Consider the following 17,845-nt stretch of genomic DNA (forward strand, 5'->3'; position numbering starts at 1 on the left):
CAGACACAGGGAGAATGTGCAAACTCTACACAGACAGTCACCCGAGGAGTGGATTCGAACCCGGGTCCCTGGCGCCGTGAGGCAGCCGTGCTAACCACTGAGCCACCATCTTACTGAAAGCAAATCCCAGCACTTCAAGCGATGTGTAACATTTATTCTCCTTGTGGCATTTTCTGGTTCTTTTACCAATCTCTTTGTAAATTGGCATTCTATTCTGACAGCTGATATAATTGGAAGCAATGTAACATGGTTTGTCTTTCATTATACAATTTAATATTTTCAATTTGTGCTGAGTTCTCTCGTCTGTATTCATTGTGGGAGTTGCCACAGTGCAGACATAACCTCAATTAAACAAAGAAAATTGTTATCTTTGAGATGTGACAATTAAAAAGCTGTGTCTATCCTGCCCCCCCACCCAGGCCTGAATGCCTTTGAGAAGCTTGTGGTGAGCTACTGCTATCTAGTGCAGCTGTCCCTGTGATGTAGGGATACCCACAGTGCCTTTAAGGAGGGAGTTCCAGAGTTTTGGCTCGGCGACAGTGAGGAGTATTTCCCGTTCAGGGTGGGGTGCGACCTGGAGGGGATCTTTCAGGGGAACTAGCTCCACTTGCCCCTCCAGGTGGTAAAAACCATGGCTGCAGGTGGTGCTGACCTGGCAAAGTTTCCACAGTCCATTTGCAGGGGAGGCGATGGCCAAGTGGTATTATCGCTGGATTGTTAATCCGGAGAACCAGGTAATGTTCTGGTGACCCTGGGTTTGAATCCCATCATGGCAGATGGTGGAATTTGAATTCAATAAAAAAAAAATCTGGAATGAAGAGTCTAACAATGATCATGAAATCGACTGTCAGGGGAAAAATCCGTCAAGTCATTTAAGGAAGGAAACTGCCATCCCCACAGTTCTGACCTGAAACGTTAACTCTGATTTCTCTCCACAGATGCTGCCAGACCTGCTGAGCTTTTCCAGCAATTTCCATTTTTGTGCCATCCTTACCCAGTCTGGCCTACATGTGACTCCAGACCCACAGCAATGTGGTTGACTCTTAACTGCCCTCTAGGCAATTAGGGATGGGCAATAAATGCTGGCTTAGCCAGCGATGCCCTCATTCCATGCATGAATTCATAAAAGCATCTGCAGATGTATCATCTTACATAAGTTTAGCAGCTCCTGATGTGTAGACTTTAATTTCTTCTACTCTTGGTTTTAATTTTTTTCGTTTCAGTTGAGTAATTTTATTTCTCATTTTGCAAGCTTTCAAGTGCATCTAACTGCACAGACTACCAGAGCAGAAGGTTGAACATCATGTATTATGAGGAAGCTGCTCAGCTGAAATATGTTCACACTGTAAGTTGAAAGCGTTTCTCTGTCTGTCTATCGATATTGTAAATAATCATGGCCCCAGCACTGATCCCTTTGGCACTCCATTAGTTACAGGTTGTCATCCTGAAAATGCCTCCTTTTATCTCATCGGTCTTCTATTAGGTAACCAATCCTCTCTCCATGCGTCTATACCACTCCCATGGGCTCTTAAGTAGCATTTAAGTACCTTATCAAATGCCTTTATCTGTCCTGCTTGTTCTCTTCCCACAAATTTGTCAGGCATGATTTCCCATTCTGGAAAGCACAGCCACGTGGCTCAGTGGTTAGCGCTGCTACCTCTCAGCACCAGGGATCCAGGTTCGATTCCAGCCTCAGGCTACTGCCTGTGTGGAGTTTGCACGTTCTCCAAGTGTCTGCGTGGATTTCCTCCGGGTGCTCCAGTTTCCTCCCGCAGTCCGAAGACGTGCAGGTTAGGTGGATTGGCCCTGGGAGACATGGGGATACGATGGGGGCTGGGTGGGATGCTCTTCTGAGGATCGGTGCAGACTCAATGGGCCATGGCATGACACCTGCCTACGAGGTCTGCTTCATGAGAACAAGAACTCCCCTTTGCCCTGGGGCAGCTATTTTCATATTTTTAGGGGCAGGTTGTTTTCTCCGTGACGGTTGATTGGCCTAAGGGTTCAGAGAAAGGCCGTGGGACATCAGTCATGACATTGGATGGCCAGTGTTCCTTTGCGCACCTCCATCTGAAGGTTAGCTTTCATTCCTGTTAAGAGCAAAACTGTTTTATTTTCAAAAACAATACACTGACAGCAGAGTACATTTGGTACAGATATGTTGTTCGATGGGTATCATGCCCCCGTGTTCCCTCGTGCTAGGATTTTGGGAAGTTAGTTACCATTGTAACGGCTATTAAGTGAAATCTCGTGCTATACTCGGGCAAATTCGGTTTCTAAGGGACTCCAATATCCAATAGGTCTCACCGGGCCACATGTGCGCGGATGACTCCCACTGAGTTTGAAATTCCCAAGAGGTTGCACATTGGGACAAAGACCAGGGAGTTGGCCAGTCAGCCACACTGCCCCTTCTGGTGACGGGGAGATATAGCAGCTCCAGCCTCAACTTGGACTTGGGGGTGGAAGAACGCTGAGGGATGGCACTGAGGATTTGCCCCCTCACCTGGCACTCTGCGGTGACACCCCTAACCAGGGTGAGCTATAAAGACCGTCCTTCCGTCCTTCCATCCCTGGGCAATGATGTAGCCTGGCCAATCCGAGTCTCTGTGCCTACATGCTCCTTAAGGCCTTCCTACGAGACACAGCCCATTTGTGAAATACAATAAAAAGGACTTTGTTTTTCTGCTTGCTCTCAAGGACATGCCCCTTGAAAGGAAATCACTTGCTTATCTCAGTCTCCCTCTGCTTGTGCTCAGGTTAATGCCACTGCCTGTGCTGTACCCCGCACGCTAATCGCTATCTTGGAATGTAACCAGCTGAAGGTAAGTCTCTCAGTTCTCGGTCGTTCCGTATCCAAAAGACGCTCAGGTACAGAGGGGCAGTCCATCAAGTGGTCCCACCTTTGATTGCTTGGGAATGTGAATCATAGAGTCCTGCAGCACAGAAGGAGGCTGTTTGGCCCATCTTGCCCGTGCTAGCTCTCCAAGAGAGCAGTCCAATTTGTTCCATTCCCCATAGCCCTGCAGTTCTTTTCCCCTCCTCTAGTTTTGGAAAATTCCAGCTGATTACAAGTTGTAAACTTGTGTAGGACAGAGCCTCATGTTCTCCAACTTTGTTAGAGCCATAGTTATGTAACACGGAAACAGACCCTTCAGTCCAACTCGTCCATGCCAACCAAATTTGCCAAACTAAACCAGTCCCATTTGCCTGCATTTGGCCCATATCCCTCTAAACCCTTCCTATTCATATACCTATCCAGATGCCTTTTAAATGTTGCAATTGTACCAGCCTCCACCACTTCCTCTGGCAGCTCGTTCCACACACGCACCACCCTCTGTATGGAAAAAGCTACCCTTCAGGTCTTTTTTAAGTCTTTCCCCTCTCACCTTAAACCTATGCCCCTCTAGTTTCAGACTCCCCCACCCTGGGGAAAAGACCTTGGCCATTCACCTTATCCATGCCCCTCATGATTTTATGAACCTCTATAAGGTCACCCCTCAACTTCCTACGCTCCAGTGGAAAAAAGGTCTCAGTCTATCCAGCCTCTCCTTATAACACAAAATCTCCAGTTCCAGTAACATCCCGGTAAATTCTATTCCCCCGGTTTTGATTTTAGCCTCCAGCTTTTGTGACTCCAGGTATGGTAAAGTGGTGTTCCTCATGGCCATGCCAAGGGGTTGGTTTCCTGCTGGCAATGGTGTTGTCCCTGGCAGCGTGTCCCCTCATTCTGCCAATGTAGCTCATGACTGAAAAGCCGACTGGTGCGCTGTATGTCGTATCAACTTTTTGTTTTCGGTTCTGCTTCACTTTGACAATGGCCTGGAAACGGTTCTGGTTTTCTCTTCTAGGATGGCAGCGTGCGGGTACCAGCGGTTCTCCAACCCTACCTCGGCAAAGAAGTGATCAGTCATCCCACCCACAGCCCGTTACGTTACATCGGGCCGAACCAGTACCAGAGGAACCTCACCAAGGCCCAGTGAGGGCCAACCACTCTGCAAGTGACCGGGGACTGCCCAGATCTCCCAAGTTGGCATTTCTTGGGACTTGACCAAGGGGTGGTCACCTCACAGTTTAATCCTTTAGTGTCTGTCTCTCTCTCTCTTGTTTTACTCAGGTTGGAAGTCATACCCTCTGCTGACAGCTTTTATTTTCCCTTCTTGACTTTTCTTCTATTTCTGTCTCTCTCTCCCACACCCTCCACCCCTTGCGCACTCTCTCTCTCTCTTGCGCTCTCCTCCCCATGCCTGCTGTTTATTTCTTTCACTCTCTCGTTCACTGTCTGTCTCTCTCTCTGTGTCTCTCTGTGTGTGTGACTCTCTGTCTGTCTCCTTACCACCCCTTCTATTTAACTCACTCTCTGTTTCTCATTCTTGCCCCCTCCCCACCTCTGCTGTCTCTGTCTCTCTTCCCCTTCCCTGTGTCTCTGTGTGTGTGTGTGTCTCTCCCTCTCTCTCTCTCTCTCTCTCTCTCTCTGTCTCTCTGTGTCTGTCCCAATCTCTCTCTCTCACTGAAGGTGCTGATGCTCCCTTGGGGGAGACTTGGATCTGGGTCTCTCGGACCCTCTTGTGCCAGGCCCACAGTGGAACTTGAGCCCGGGCTGCTCGAGGAAGAAGTGGGGAGAGGGAAACTACTCAGCAGGAGGGAGAATTATGCAGGACCCTCATCTCCCAGTGATCACCTTTCACAGAGGGACCAAGCTGACATGCACGTGCGCACAGAGACCCTTCAGTAACAAGACAGTGGGGCACATGGAAAGTAATGTGGGAGTGCTCCCCTCATCCCCTTGCCCATGTTCCTTTTCTTGCCCCCACGTCCCTAGGGCTGTGATTTCAGGCTCCATGGAGCTCCTTGCTGTACATCTGCCTTTCGGAACACTCCAGTAATTTATCTCAACAAGCGATGGTCTGGGGGCAGATGGTAGAATTTTAATTTTAAAACAGATTATCATGTTTAAAGATTTTATCAGCAGAGCTTGCGTTCAAAGAAATGGAGGGTGAATCACTGGCAGAATTATTTCCAAAAGAGAAATAAAAAAGGATTGTTTTTTTAAAGTGTGTATATATCTTTTAATTTGCAAACCACTTTAACACAATATATAGCAGTTAGACTGGAGGTGTCAGGGCAATGTATTGTGACATCCAGATCTCTCTGCATCAGAATCCCTACAGTGTGGAAACAGGCCCTTCGGCCCAACAAGTCCACACCGACCCTCGGAGCATCCCACCCAGAACCATTCCCCTGTAACCCACCTAATCTACACATCCCTGAACACTACGGGTAATTTAGCATGGCCAATCCACCCTAACCTGCACATCTTTGGACTGTGGGAGGAAACCCACGCAGACATGGGGAGAGAATGTGCAAACTCCACACAGAGAGTCGCCCGAGGAGGGAATCGAACCCGGGTCCCTGGTGCTGAGAGTATTGAAACCTTTTGGCTGGTTTGCTGGCTCTGCTGATTTACTGCTATTTTTATACCATGCCTCAGTTATTGTTCCCGTCTCTCTGAAGAGATGCCGCTTTGAAAACTATTATTGAATCTCTTTGTCATCCCAGCCCTCTTTCTGGGAACGCTGGCCCCATCTCTGAGATAGAAGTGGGGAGTTTTGTCCCAGCTTCAGAAACATTGAGCTCATTGACATGCCCAGTGCAATACTAAAGGAGAACCGCGCTGCCAGAGGTGCAAATCAGATGTTAATTGGATTATGCTGAAGGTGAACAGGGAAGATTTCTTCCAAACCCCATTCCCTGTCAAAGTAGATTCATCAGTTTTTTTTAATCACATTGCAGTTTGCGGTGTTGAAATTGGCTACCGGTTTTCTCATGCAATTTAATATTCCTGCCTGTGTAACCAGCTCGCAGCTTAGGGAAGGCAATTCAGCCCATCTTAATTCATCTGCTGGGCAGGGCTGCCCGATGTTTCCACGCATCTTCAACGCCACGTCGTCATTCTTGGCAGGAAGGTGGCACCTTTCAATTTCAGTCCTAAATTCGGAGCCTTTAACCCAATCTCGCAATCTAATTTAAAGTCATCGTTTGCAATTGTCTCCTGCATTCTCTTTAACTATCTCATGAGATTATCTGAGATAGTCCGAAGACATTGTTTGGTCTTTGCCCCATAACTAAGGGATTAGAGGCGAGCTTTGAAGATCTTCTGCAGGCTACCTCCAGCACACTTGGTGGGAGGAAGGAGGGGCAGGTTTAATATTTGTTGACAGATTGTGGGTGTCACTGGCTGGGTCAGCATTTGTTGGCCGTCCCTAGTTGCCCCTTGAGAAGGCAGCAGCCACCTTGAATTATTGCAGTCTGTGTGGTGTAGACGGACCCATGTTGCTATTAGAGAGGGAGTTCCAGGATTTTGGCCAAGTACATTTCCAAGTCAGGATGGTGAGTGTCTCAGAGGGGAATGTGTGGGTTGTGGAGATAGGGTGGGATGCTCTTCAGAGGGTCAGTGCAGACTTGATGGGCTAAGTGGCCTCCTTCCACACTCTAGATTTCTATTCTAAGAAGTACCGACGTTAGATCTTCTGCTCATCAGCCATATTATATTTCTACTTAAAAACGTAGAAAATAGGAGCAGAAATGTTTCCTCCAGGTGCTCCGGTTTCCTCCCACAGTCCAAAGATGTGCAGGTTAGGGTGGATTGGCCATGGAAATTGCCCGTAGTGTTCAGGGATGTGTAGATTAGGTGGGTTTATAGGGGGATGGGTCTGCGTGGGATGCTCTAGGGTCGTTGTGGACTTGTTGGGCCGAAGGGCCTGTTTCCACACTGTAGGGATTCTATGAAAAGGCCATTCGGCCCCTCAAGCCTGTTCCAACATTCAACATGACCTTGGCTGATCACCGAGCTCAGTCCCCTGTTCCTGCTTTCATCCCCATATCCTTCGATCGCTTTAGTCCAAAGAACTGTATGTAACTTGTATTATTTCTGTAGTCCTACCATTGAGTGTTGGTTAGCTCGGTTGGCTGGAAGGCTGCTTTGTAATGCACGGTGTGGTTCAATTCCCACACTTACTGAGGGACTCACCTTCTCAACTTCTTCCCCTCCATTTGAGGCGCAGTGACCCTCTGGTTAAACCACCACCAGTCATCTCCCTCTCATGTGAGAACAGCCCTATTGTCTGTTAAGACTTTTACCTTAGCCCTTCAATTCTTCCAACTGTATCTCGCTGGAGAAAATAGGCACAGGAGTAGGCCATTCAGCCCTTTGAGCCTGTTCCATCCTTCATTATAATCATGGCTGACCAGGTTCTGAGGAAGGGTCACTGGACCCGAAACGTTAACTCTGTTTTTTTCCTTCACAGATGTTGCCAGACCTGCTGGGCTTTTCCAGCAACTTTGTTTTTGTTCCAATTTATTAGCTTGTTTCTGCCTTTCCTGCATATCCTTTGATCCCTTTATCCCCAGTTGCACTTTGAAACCGTACAATGTTTTAGCCTTGATTGCTTTCCGTGGCAGAGAATTGCACACTGTGTGGGTGAAGACATTTCTCCTCGTCTCAGGCTGAAATGATCCACCCCATATCCTTAAGACTGTCACCCCCTTGGTTCTGAACTCCCCAGGCATCAATAATAATTCCACTAAACGCTTTCTTTAGCTGAGGTGTCACTCAGGAGTTTAAGGACCGCTGCGGCTCATCTAGCAATAGATTGCCCTAATTTTCTCCGAGGAAGGGTCACCGGACCCGAAACATTAACTCTGTTTTCTCCTTCACAGACGCTGCCAGATCTGCTGAGCTTTTCCAGCAATTTCTGTTTTTGTTCCTGATTTACAGCATCCACAATTCTTTTGGTTTTCTCTATTATATAATGGGATGTGGGCATCGCTGACAAAATCAGCATTTCGCTACCCTGTAGGAAAGGTGACAGTACTTTGGAGAGAGTGCAGAAGCAACTTAATGGTTGTGGATAGAGTGAGGATATCGGGACTTGCTCTCCTTGGAGAGCAGAAGGCTAAGAGGAGATCCGATAGAGGTTCTCAAAATCGTGAGAGCACTGGATAGAGTGGATGAAGAGATACCGTTCTAAGGTGTAAAGGGAACAAGAATCAAAGGGCGTAGATTTAAAGTGACTTGCAAAGGCAAGGTGAGAGAATTCCTATAGTGTGGAAGGCAGGCCACTTGGGGTAGCACGGTGGCTCAGCATTTAGCACTGCTGCCTCACAGCACCAGGGACCCGTGTTCAATTCCACCCTCAGGTTGTTGTCTGTGTGGAGTTTGCACATTCTCCCTGTGTCTGCGTGGGTTTGTTCCATAGTCCAAAGGTATCTAGGTTAGGGTGGATTGGCCGTGGGAAATTACCCCATAGTGTCCAGGGATGTGCAGGTTAAGTAGATTAGCTGTGGGAAGTATAGAGTAGCTGGGGGGTGAATCTGGGTGGGATGCTCTTCGGAGAGTCAGTGTGGACTTGTTGGGCCAAATGGCCTGTTTTCACACTGTAGGGATTCTATGATCGTCTACACTGACCCCTGCCCCCACCATGGCTCTCACACCCAGCCTGCACATCTCTGGACACTATGGGCAATTTCCCACGGCCAATCCACACATCTTTGGGCTGTGGGAGGAAACTAAAGCACCTGGAGGAAATTTACGCAGACACAGGGAGAATGTGCAAACTCCGCACAGCCAGTCACCTGAGGGTGGAATAGTACCCGGGTCCCTGGCGCTGTGAGGCAGCAGTGTTAACCACTGAGCCACGGTGCCACCTAGTTAGGGTCAGGAATGTAATACCTGGAAAAGTTGAGGGAGCAGGTTCAATGGAGACATTTAAGAGGGACATTGGATGGTTTTATAGATTGCAGTGGCGTGTAGGGTTTGTAGAGTGGGCAGGAGATTAGCACTGATGACAGGTCAGCTGGCCCCCTCCTGCCCCTTACCAATTTTGAGATTCTGTTGCCCGTCCTTATTGCCCCATGAACTGACTGGCTTCAAAGGGCAGTCCACCACGTCGCTGTGAGTCTGGAGTCACGTGTAGGCCAGACTGGATGAGCACACCAGATTTCCTTCCCTGAATGGCAGATCTTTCCATCAATTGATACCAGGTTTGCAGTCACCATCTCAGGCATTACCCCTGAAATCCAGCAGCCTCTGAACTGGGCCTTTGCCACACCGGAACTTTTTAAATTTTTTTTTCCCCCCTTTATTCATTCACAGGATGAGGGTGTTGCTGGCTAAGCAGCATTTATTGCCCATCCCTAATTGCCCAGAATCAACCACATTGCTGTGGGTCTGGAGTCACATGAAGGCCAGACCAGGTAAGGATGGCAGTTTCCTTCCCTAAAGGGCATTAGTGAACCCGATGGGTTTTTCCGACAATTGACAATGGGTTCATTGTTAGATTCTTAATTCCAGATATTTATCAAATTCAAATTCCACTATCTGCTGTGGCAGGAATGGAACCTGGGTCACTGGAACATTATCTGGGTCTCTGGGATTAACAGTCCAGTGATAATACCACAAGGCCATTGCCTCCCCCTGTTTGCCAGAGCACGTGCCAGGGTCACCATGAGAGATTGTGTACAGCAGCAGACACATCTGTGAGGCTGTAACATCGATATTTTTACTCGCTGCCCAGCAGCAGAATAAATCTGTTAACCAAAGTGTGCCAGATCTGATCAAAATAATTCCAAATTAAAAAAAGACGTCCTTTCAAGAAAAAAAAGTGCAGACCGAATATGGCACCTTGTGACCTAAACAGGAACTTTTACATAAAATTAAAACCAACTCTTTAGTTAGACTGGAGAATGCAGAATTCAAACTTCTCGTTCACCATGGCTTTCAATTCCAAGTTTTATTCATTGAATTTAAATTCCACCAGCTGTCACGATGATATTTGAATTCACGTCCCTAGAGCATTAGACTGAACCCCAGGATTACTAGACTCATGACATTAACCGTATGTTACTATGTCCCCTTAAATGGGCTGAATGGCCTTGACCTGTGCTGTAAGGTTCGAAGAATGGATCAAAGTCGATAAGGAAGACTTGAGAACGAAGCATATTTTGTGCCAGTTTCTGTCTCGTCGTCAAGAAATGTGTTTGGATTTTTAAAAAGCTATTTTAATGTAGACTTGCAGCTTGGGTATTTGTTGTTTGAGTGTGTGGTCTGCATTATCTTCATTCATTGCTCTGTGCTGCAGTGTGCTGTGTCAATCTCTCAGTCTGCCATTCAGATGCTGAGTCTCTTCCAAACACGACCTTGGCAACTGCAAGGAAGTCCACAGTTCACTGGCAAACACACCTCTGCAGCTGTGCTTCCCTGCCACAATAGGAGACAGCAAACAGCTGATACTCCATCAATTCTCCCCCCACCTCCCGTCCCCGTTCCCATCCCCACACCCCCCGCCGCCTAGAAACACACACACACACACACCCCCTCTCTGTGGCTGTGAACATCCAAATAGGATAAGGCTATTTGGCACTGGGGGCATCATTGCTAAACCAATCCTTTCCATGTCAGGGTCAGTTGGCTGGAGTGTGGTGCAGACTGGCACCAACGAAGTGTGTTCAATGCCAGCGATGTGGAGCCTTGCTTTACCCTCTTGTTGATGTCGAGTGGAGTCTCTCAGACCCTACCATATTCTTGAACCACTGCAGTCCATGTGCTGTCGGTAGATCCACACTGCTATTGGGGACGGCGTTCCAGAACTTGGACCCAGCAACATTGGAGGAGCGGCGATATATTTCCAAGTCAGGATGGGGAGTGGTTTTGATGAGAACTTGCAGGGGGTTGGTGTTCCTCACGTATCTGCTGCCTTTGTCCTTCCAGATGGAACTGGTCATGGGTTGGGAAGGTGCTGCCTGAAGATCTTTGGTGAATTTGCTGGCATTGAACACACTTCGTTGGTGCCAGTCTGCACCACACTCCAGCCAACTGACTCTGACATGGAAAGGATTGGTTTAGCAATGATGCCCCCAGTGCCAAATAGCCTTATTCTCTTTGGTGAATTTCTGCAGTGCATCTTGTAGATGCCGGTGTTGGACTGGGGTGGACAAAGCCAGAAATCACACGACACCAGGTTATAGTCCAACAGGTTTATTTGAAAACCACAAGCTTTTGGAGAACACCTGAGGAAGGCCTGAGGCTCCGAAAGCTTGTGATTTCAAATAAACCTGTTGGACTATAACCTGGTGTCATGTGATTTCTGACTGCTGCTGCTAAGTTTTGGCAGTGGAGGGAGTGGATGTTTTGTGGATGTGGTGCCAATAAAGCGAGCTGCGTTATCCTGGATGGTGTCAAGTTTTTGAGTGTTGTTGAAGCTGCAAAATTCCACCACCCTCCTGACTTGTGCCTTGTAGGTGGTGGACAGGCTTTGGGGAGTCAGGAGTGAGTTACTCGCTGCAGCATTCCTGGTCTCTGACCTACTCTTGTAGTCACTGTGTTTATGTGGCGAATTCAGTTTACTCTCTGGTCAATGGTAACCCCCCAGGACATTGATAGTGATGGGTTTTAGTGATGGTAACACCATTAAATGTTAACGGGTGGTGGTTAGATTGTCTCTTATTGGAGATGGCCATTTCCTGGCTGTCCAGATCTTGTTGCATTTGAACATGGACTGCTTCAGTATCTGAGCGGTTGTGAATGGTTCTAAACATTATGCAATGATCAGTGAACATCCCATTTCTGACCTTCTGATGGAGGGAAGGTCATTGATGAAGCAGCTGAAGATGGTTGGGTCTAGTACACTACCCTGAGGAACTCCTACAGGGATGTGCTGGAGCTGAAATGACTGACCTCCAAAAACCACAAACCATCTTTCTTTGTCCCAGGTATGACTCCACAAAAAGGTGGAAATTAGTTGAAGGTTGATAAAGGCAAAGAGAGTAAGTTTGAGACTGCACTCAGTACTCCAGCTGATGTCTAAAAGGTGCCTTAGTTTCTCTTAATGTCCCTCTAGTTATTTTGTAAATTAGTTTGAATCTATGATCCTCTCATGACTCTTGCTAGAGAAAAGAGTTGTTCCTGACTTCATCTTTCAATACCTTCTCATAACTTTCAAGTTCTGGTGTAGCATAAATACTAGAATGCATTTGGTGTAATTCTCTGTGAAATAAATGGGATGCAGTAACCAGGGAGAGATAGCCTATTACTTGGTGAAAACACACAAACAGACACAAACACACATCTGGCTCTTTGTCTGATTGCAGGAGGAAATTTAATCGCTTTTATGGGTTTAGATGTTCAGCTATTGTTCTCTGTCATATCCCTTTCGCTCAGGGAACAAAGACATGATAGCACAATGATACAACAGCAGGAGGGCTGCGTGCTTAATAATTCAGGCACGGCCTCAGGATGAAAAATATATTCAAGCCATGGTAGCAGCTGTCTGCAGAGATTACAGAGTCTGAGTATTTTGTGAGGGCAGGACCCCACCCTGTTGTATTCTCTCATATTTGTCACCTGCATTCCACACTTCACTGGCAGGAGTTAAAATATTGATGAAATACAGACTCTTGCAGCTCCAACGACACTCAAGAAGCTCGACACCATCCAGGACCATCAGCCCACGAGACTGGCACCATATCCGCCCCCTCCCCCACCAATATTGATTGATGGAAGATGTTACCGAGTGGTAAAATGTCCCCTGTGGAGTGGTACAACCCTGGTAAAGTCATTGTATTCTTACCAGACCATCGTCCCACTCTCTCTTTAGAGAGAGAGACGGATGGTGCTGGTTTAACCTGAGGGTCACATGCCTCGGATGAGGGGAGAGGTTGAGACTGGTAACTTCAGCCAGTGCAGGAATCGAACCCATGCTGTTGGCATCAATCTGCATCACAAACCAAGGAATAAAAGGCTCAAGAGCAGGATATTCGGTCCCACGCTGGTATTTGTTTGGCACATCCTCCTACTCCACCTCATCTCAGCTCCACCAAAATTCCTTTCTCCCTCATTTTCTTCGCTTTGAATACAATTTGCTTCCTTTGGGAGTGGGTTCCACATTCTTGTCTCAGATTTAGGAAGACAAGCATTAGGAGCAGGGTTAGTCCTGTGGGGCCTACGACTGAACGGGTTAGATTCGTTTAAGGCCAAATTGGCGATCAAGAGGAGAACCAAAAGTTATCTCAGATTAAAATGGGACCTCGACCAAATGGGCCGAGGAGTGGCAGATGGAGTTTAATTTAGGTAATTTAGACCTTGGAGTGCAGGTTCATAGTTCCTTGAAAGTGGAGTCAGAGACGGATAGGATAGTCAAGGAGGCATCTGGTGTGCTTATTTTTATTGGTCAGTGCATTGAGTACAGCAGTTGGGAGGTCATGTTGTGTCTGTACAGGACATTGGTTAGGGCACTTTTGGAATACTGCGTTCAATTCTGGTCTAACAAGGTGTAGAGCTGGATGAACACAGCAGGCCAAGCAGCATCAGAGGAGCAGGAAGGCTGATGTTTCGGGCCTAGACCCTTCTTCAGAAATGCGGGAGGGGAAGGGGATTCTGAAATAAATAGGGAGAGAGGGGGAGGAGGACAGAAGATGGATAGAGGAGAAGATAGGTGGAGAGGAGACAGACAGGTCGAAGAGGCGGGGATGGAGCCAGTAAAGGTGTGTGTAGGTGGGGAGTTAGGGAGGAGATAGGTCAGTCCAGGGAGGATGGACAGGTCAAGGGGGCAGGATGAGGTTAGTAGGTAGGAAGGAGATGGGGGTGGGGCTTGAGGTGGGAGGAGGGGATAGGTGGGAGGAAGAACAGGTTAGGGAGGCGGGGACGAGCTGGACTGGTTTTGGGATGCGGTAGGGGGAGGGGAGATTTTGAAGCTTGTGAAGTCCACATTGATACCATTGGGCTGCAGGGTTCCCAATCGGAATATGAGGTGCTGTTCCTGTGCCACAATGATGCTCCCCCTCACTATTTATTTCAGAACCCCCTTCCCCTCCCCCATTTCTGAAGAAACGTCAGCCTTCCTGCTCCTCTGATGCTGCTTGGCCTGCTGTGTTCATCCAGCTCTACACCTTGTTGTCTCAGATTCTCCAGCATCTGCAGTTCCTACTATCTCTGATTCAATTCTGGTCTCCCTGCTTATAGGAAGGATGTTGTGAAACTTGAAAGGGTTCAGAAAAGATTTACAAGGATGTTGCCAGGCTTGGAGGGTTTGAGCTATAGGGAGAGGCTGAATAGACTGGGGCTATTTTCCCTGGAGCATTGGAGGCTGAGGGGCTGACCTTATAGAGGTTTATAAAATCATGAGGGGCATGGATAGGGTGAATAGTCAAGGTCTTCTTCCTAGGGTAGGGGAGTCCGAAACTGTAGGGCATAGGTTTAAGGTGAGAGGGGAAAGATTTAAAAGGGACCTAAGGGGCAATATTTTCACACAGAGGGTGGCACGTGTATGAAATGAGCTGCCAGAGGAAGTGGTGGAGGCTGGTACAATTACAACACTTAAAAGGCATCTGGATGGGTATATGAGTAGGAAGCATTTAGAGGAATATGGACCAAATGCTGGCAAATGGGACAAGATTAATTTAGAATATCTGGTCAGCATGGACGAGTTGGGCCGGAGGGTCTGTTTCTGTGCTGTACATCTCGATGATTTCAGATATAGTGACCTTGACTGAGGAGCTATCTGTCTTCAAACTGTGTGTCGAGTCCATGCTGTCCCAATGGAGGCACACACGTCCCCGAGACCCACTCAGAAACACATTGACACAGAGATAGACAAACATGGACAATGACGTTGTTTTCTTTCTCAGGTATCATTGTACAATTACTGGAATGCGTTTGTCAGGTGTCTCCCCCACCTCGCCCCCAAGAAAAGAATATTTTCGAAACGGGGTGGTGGGTGGAAGGGGTGAGGTAGGTGGGGAAAATGCAGAGTTTGTTTTTCCTGTATTTGTCTGTTGGGTGTGGTCCCAGTAGGTCAGCATTTGTTGGCCGTCCCTAATTGCCCCTTGACCTGGGGGGCCTTTTCAGCCATTTGAAAGGTCTTTCAGGAGTCAGTTGCATTGCTGTAGGTCTGGAATGGTGTGTAGGGCCAGGCTGGGTAAGGATTTGCCTCCCTAAAAGGGGCATTGGTGAACTGGATTCCAGAGGGTAGGGTCCCCAACGTCTGTGGAGTGATGGGGCAATGTCCCAGGATTAGCCCATGGGGTGGACTCTGTGAAGATTGAGATAGTGAAATGGGGAGAACAGAAATAGGGTCAACTCACAATGGGGCACTGCACAAGATCCAAGAATCCAGGATGTGGGCTTCCAAAGAAACTGGTCAGGTTGGGGGGTGAGGGACAGGGTGGGTGGGGTTTACACTTTGGGGATTGTCATCCTCAACAAAGTGAACTGAACCAAAACGGATAAAAAGAACTGCCAAATTTGTACAAACATCAATATTCACACTGAGTAAAATATTAGAGCCATATTGTCAATTATAAAAGGATCGATCCAATGGTTTATAACCTACGGGGAATATTTTTAATAATAGATCACTGCTGTTTTTGTCTGTTATTCTAAAGAGTTTTGAGCAGCTGTTCATTAAAACTTAGAAGCTTCATCTGAGTGTTTCCATCATAAAATTATAACTCAGAGAGATGAGTTGTAATGTTTGTTTGGTTTTGTATCAGCAGGAAAATGCCTTACTTGCCATTTTGTTAAAAGAAATGGAGTTGTAGCCTATTTGCTCTCCTCAGCACCAATATCCACATGCCCCAGGTGGGAGATTGTGGTGGCTCGGTGGTTAGCACTGCTGCCTCACAGCGTCAGGGACCCGGGTTTGATTCCACCCTCAGGCGACTGTCTGTGTGGCATTTCCACATTCTCCCTGTGTCTGTGTGGGTTTTCTTTGGGGGCTCTGGTTTCCTCCCACAGTCCAAAGTTGTACAGGTTAGGGTGGATTGGCCATGCTAAATTACCCATAGTGTCCAGGGATGTGTGGATTAGGTGGGTTAGCCATAGGGAATGTGGGGTCATGGGGAGACTCACTCTTCAGAGGGTTGGTGTAGACCCGATGGGATGAATGGCCTCTATCTGCACCGTAGGGATTCTATTGTCCATGCACCACCACTGCTCCCCCAAGCTTAAAAGGTTCTGGGTTTGAGATCCACTTGAGAACTGTGACCCACAATCCAGGCTGACACTCCCAACGGAGGACTGAGAGGGTGCTACACTGTCAGCAATGCTACCTTTCTGATGACGTATCAAGCCAAGGTTACCTCTGCCCCTCCCAAATGACCCCCTCCTGCTATTTCAAACAGACATTTAGAGTTAAAAGCAGCATAAGGCTATTCGGCCCCTCAAGCCTGATGCCATTATTCAACCAGATCATGGTTGAACTGTTTGTGTTTCAAATTCCACTTTCCTGCTTATCCCAACAACTACAGTCTTCCTGTTGGTCTAGAATCTATCTACCTCTGCCTTAAACAACATTCATTCACCCTCAGACGTCCAGTGCTCCCTGGGGAACAGAGTTCCAAAGACTTAAGACACTTTAGGAGAGAAAAAAAACTCACCTCCATGTTAAATGTGAGGCCCTTCTTTTTAAACTATGTCTCTCTCACAGGGGCTAGTGTCTTTTCAATATCCACTCTGTAATGTCCTCTCAGGATCTTATATATTTCAATCAAATCACCTCTCATTCTTCTGAACTCCAGTTATTACAGGCACAATATGTCCAACCATCCCTCAAGGAATAGTTCCCCCTTGTTCCAGGAATCAAGCAAAGTGAATCTTCTCTGAAACAAAAACACACACTGCTGGAGAAACTCAGCAGGTCTGGCAGCATCTGTGGCGAGAGAAACAGGGTTAACATTTTGAGTCAGCGCGGTGGCTCAGCGGTTAGCACTGCTGCCTCACGGTGCCAGGGACCCGGGTTCGATTCAACCCTCGGGTGACTGTCTGTGTGGAGTTTGCACATTCTCCCTGTGTCTGCGTGGGTTTCCTCTGGGTGCTCCGGTTTCCTCCCACAGTCCAAGGATGTGCAGGTTAGGGTGGATTGGCCATAGGAGATGCAGGGTTAGGGGAATAGGATAATGGGTGGATCTGAGTGGGATGCTTTTTGGAGGGTCAGTGTGGACTCGATGGGTTGAATGGCCTGCTTCCACATTTGTAGGGATTCTGTCAGTCCAGTGACCCTTCTTCAGAACTGATAGTAATCAGGGAAAGGTGGTATTCATGTTAAAGTCAGGGATTGGAGGGGTCTAAGGAATAAGTGGATTGATGGAAATGGAGCCCAGAGAGAGAGAAAGACAGTTGGGGGAATAAAGGGATGAATGATAGTGGGCTAGGGAAGGAGAAAAGCTGCTAATGGGGACTGTTAAACGGTTAAAATGGATCAGCTTGGGGTGTGGGGTGGGTGAAGAACAAGGAATGGAAGTACCCTGATTCTAAAATTTATTGAACGTGATGTTGAGTCTAGAGGTCCCCAAGTGGAAAATGAGATGCTGTTCTGCTCTGAACTGCTTCCAGTACAATCAGAGCCATAGAGTCATACAACACAGAAACAGACGATTCTGTCCAATCAGTCCATGCTAGCCATGTTCCCAAACCAAACTAGTCCCACCTGCCTCCAAACCTTTCCTAATCATATACTTATCCAAATGTCTTTTAAATGTGGTAACTGTACCCACATCCATCACTTCCTCTGGCAGTTTATTTCCACACACAAACCAATCTCTGTGTAAAAATGTTGCGTCTTATTGTTCTCCTCCTCTCAACTTAAAAATATGCCCCCTAGTTTTGAACTCCCCCACCCTAGGGAGAAGACCCTTGACATTCATCTTATCTAGACCTCTCATGATTTTGTAAACCTTTATAAGGTCGCCCCTCAACCTCTGACGGTTCAGTGAAAAAAGCCCCAGCCTTTCCAGTCTACTTTTGTAACGCAAACCCTCCAGTCCCAGCAACATCCTGGTAAATTCTTTCCGAACC

The 17,845-nt window shown here is 47.5% G+C and overlaps 1 protein-coding gene across 1 annotated transcript in view; it reads left to right on the plus strand.

Moving 5' to 3' along the window:
• Positions 1–5,051, plus strand: part of sars2 (seryl-tRNA synthetase 2, mitochondrial) — an 88,596-nt gene extending 83,545 nt beyond the window's left edge. Inside the window, exons 13-15 of the mRNA XM_048618425.1 lie at positions 1,253–1,345; positions 2,757–2,822; positions 3,849–5,051. Coding sequence (XP_048474382.1) covers positions 1,253–1,345; positions 2,757–2,822; positions 3,849–3,980 — 291 coding nt within the window. The 3' untranslated portion in view covers positions 3,981–5,051. The remainder of the gene's footprint in view (positions 1–1,252; positions 1,346–2,756; positions 2,823–3,848) is intronic.
• Positions 5,052–17,845: the final 12,794 nt, after the last annotated feature.

Source organism: Rhincodon typus, chromosome 39 (genome assembly GCF_021869965.1).
Source record: "Rhincodon typus isolate 14 chromosome 39, sRhiTyp1.1, whole genome shotgun sequence".
Lineage (NCBI taxonomy): Eukaryota > Metazoa > Chordata > Chondrichthyes > Orectolobiformes > Rhincodontidae > Rhincodon > Rhincodon typus.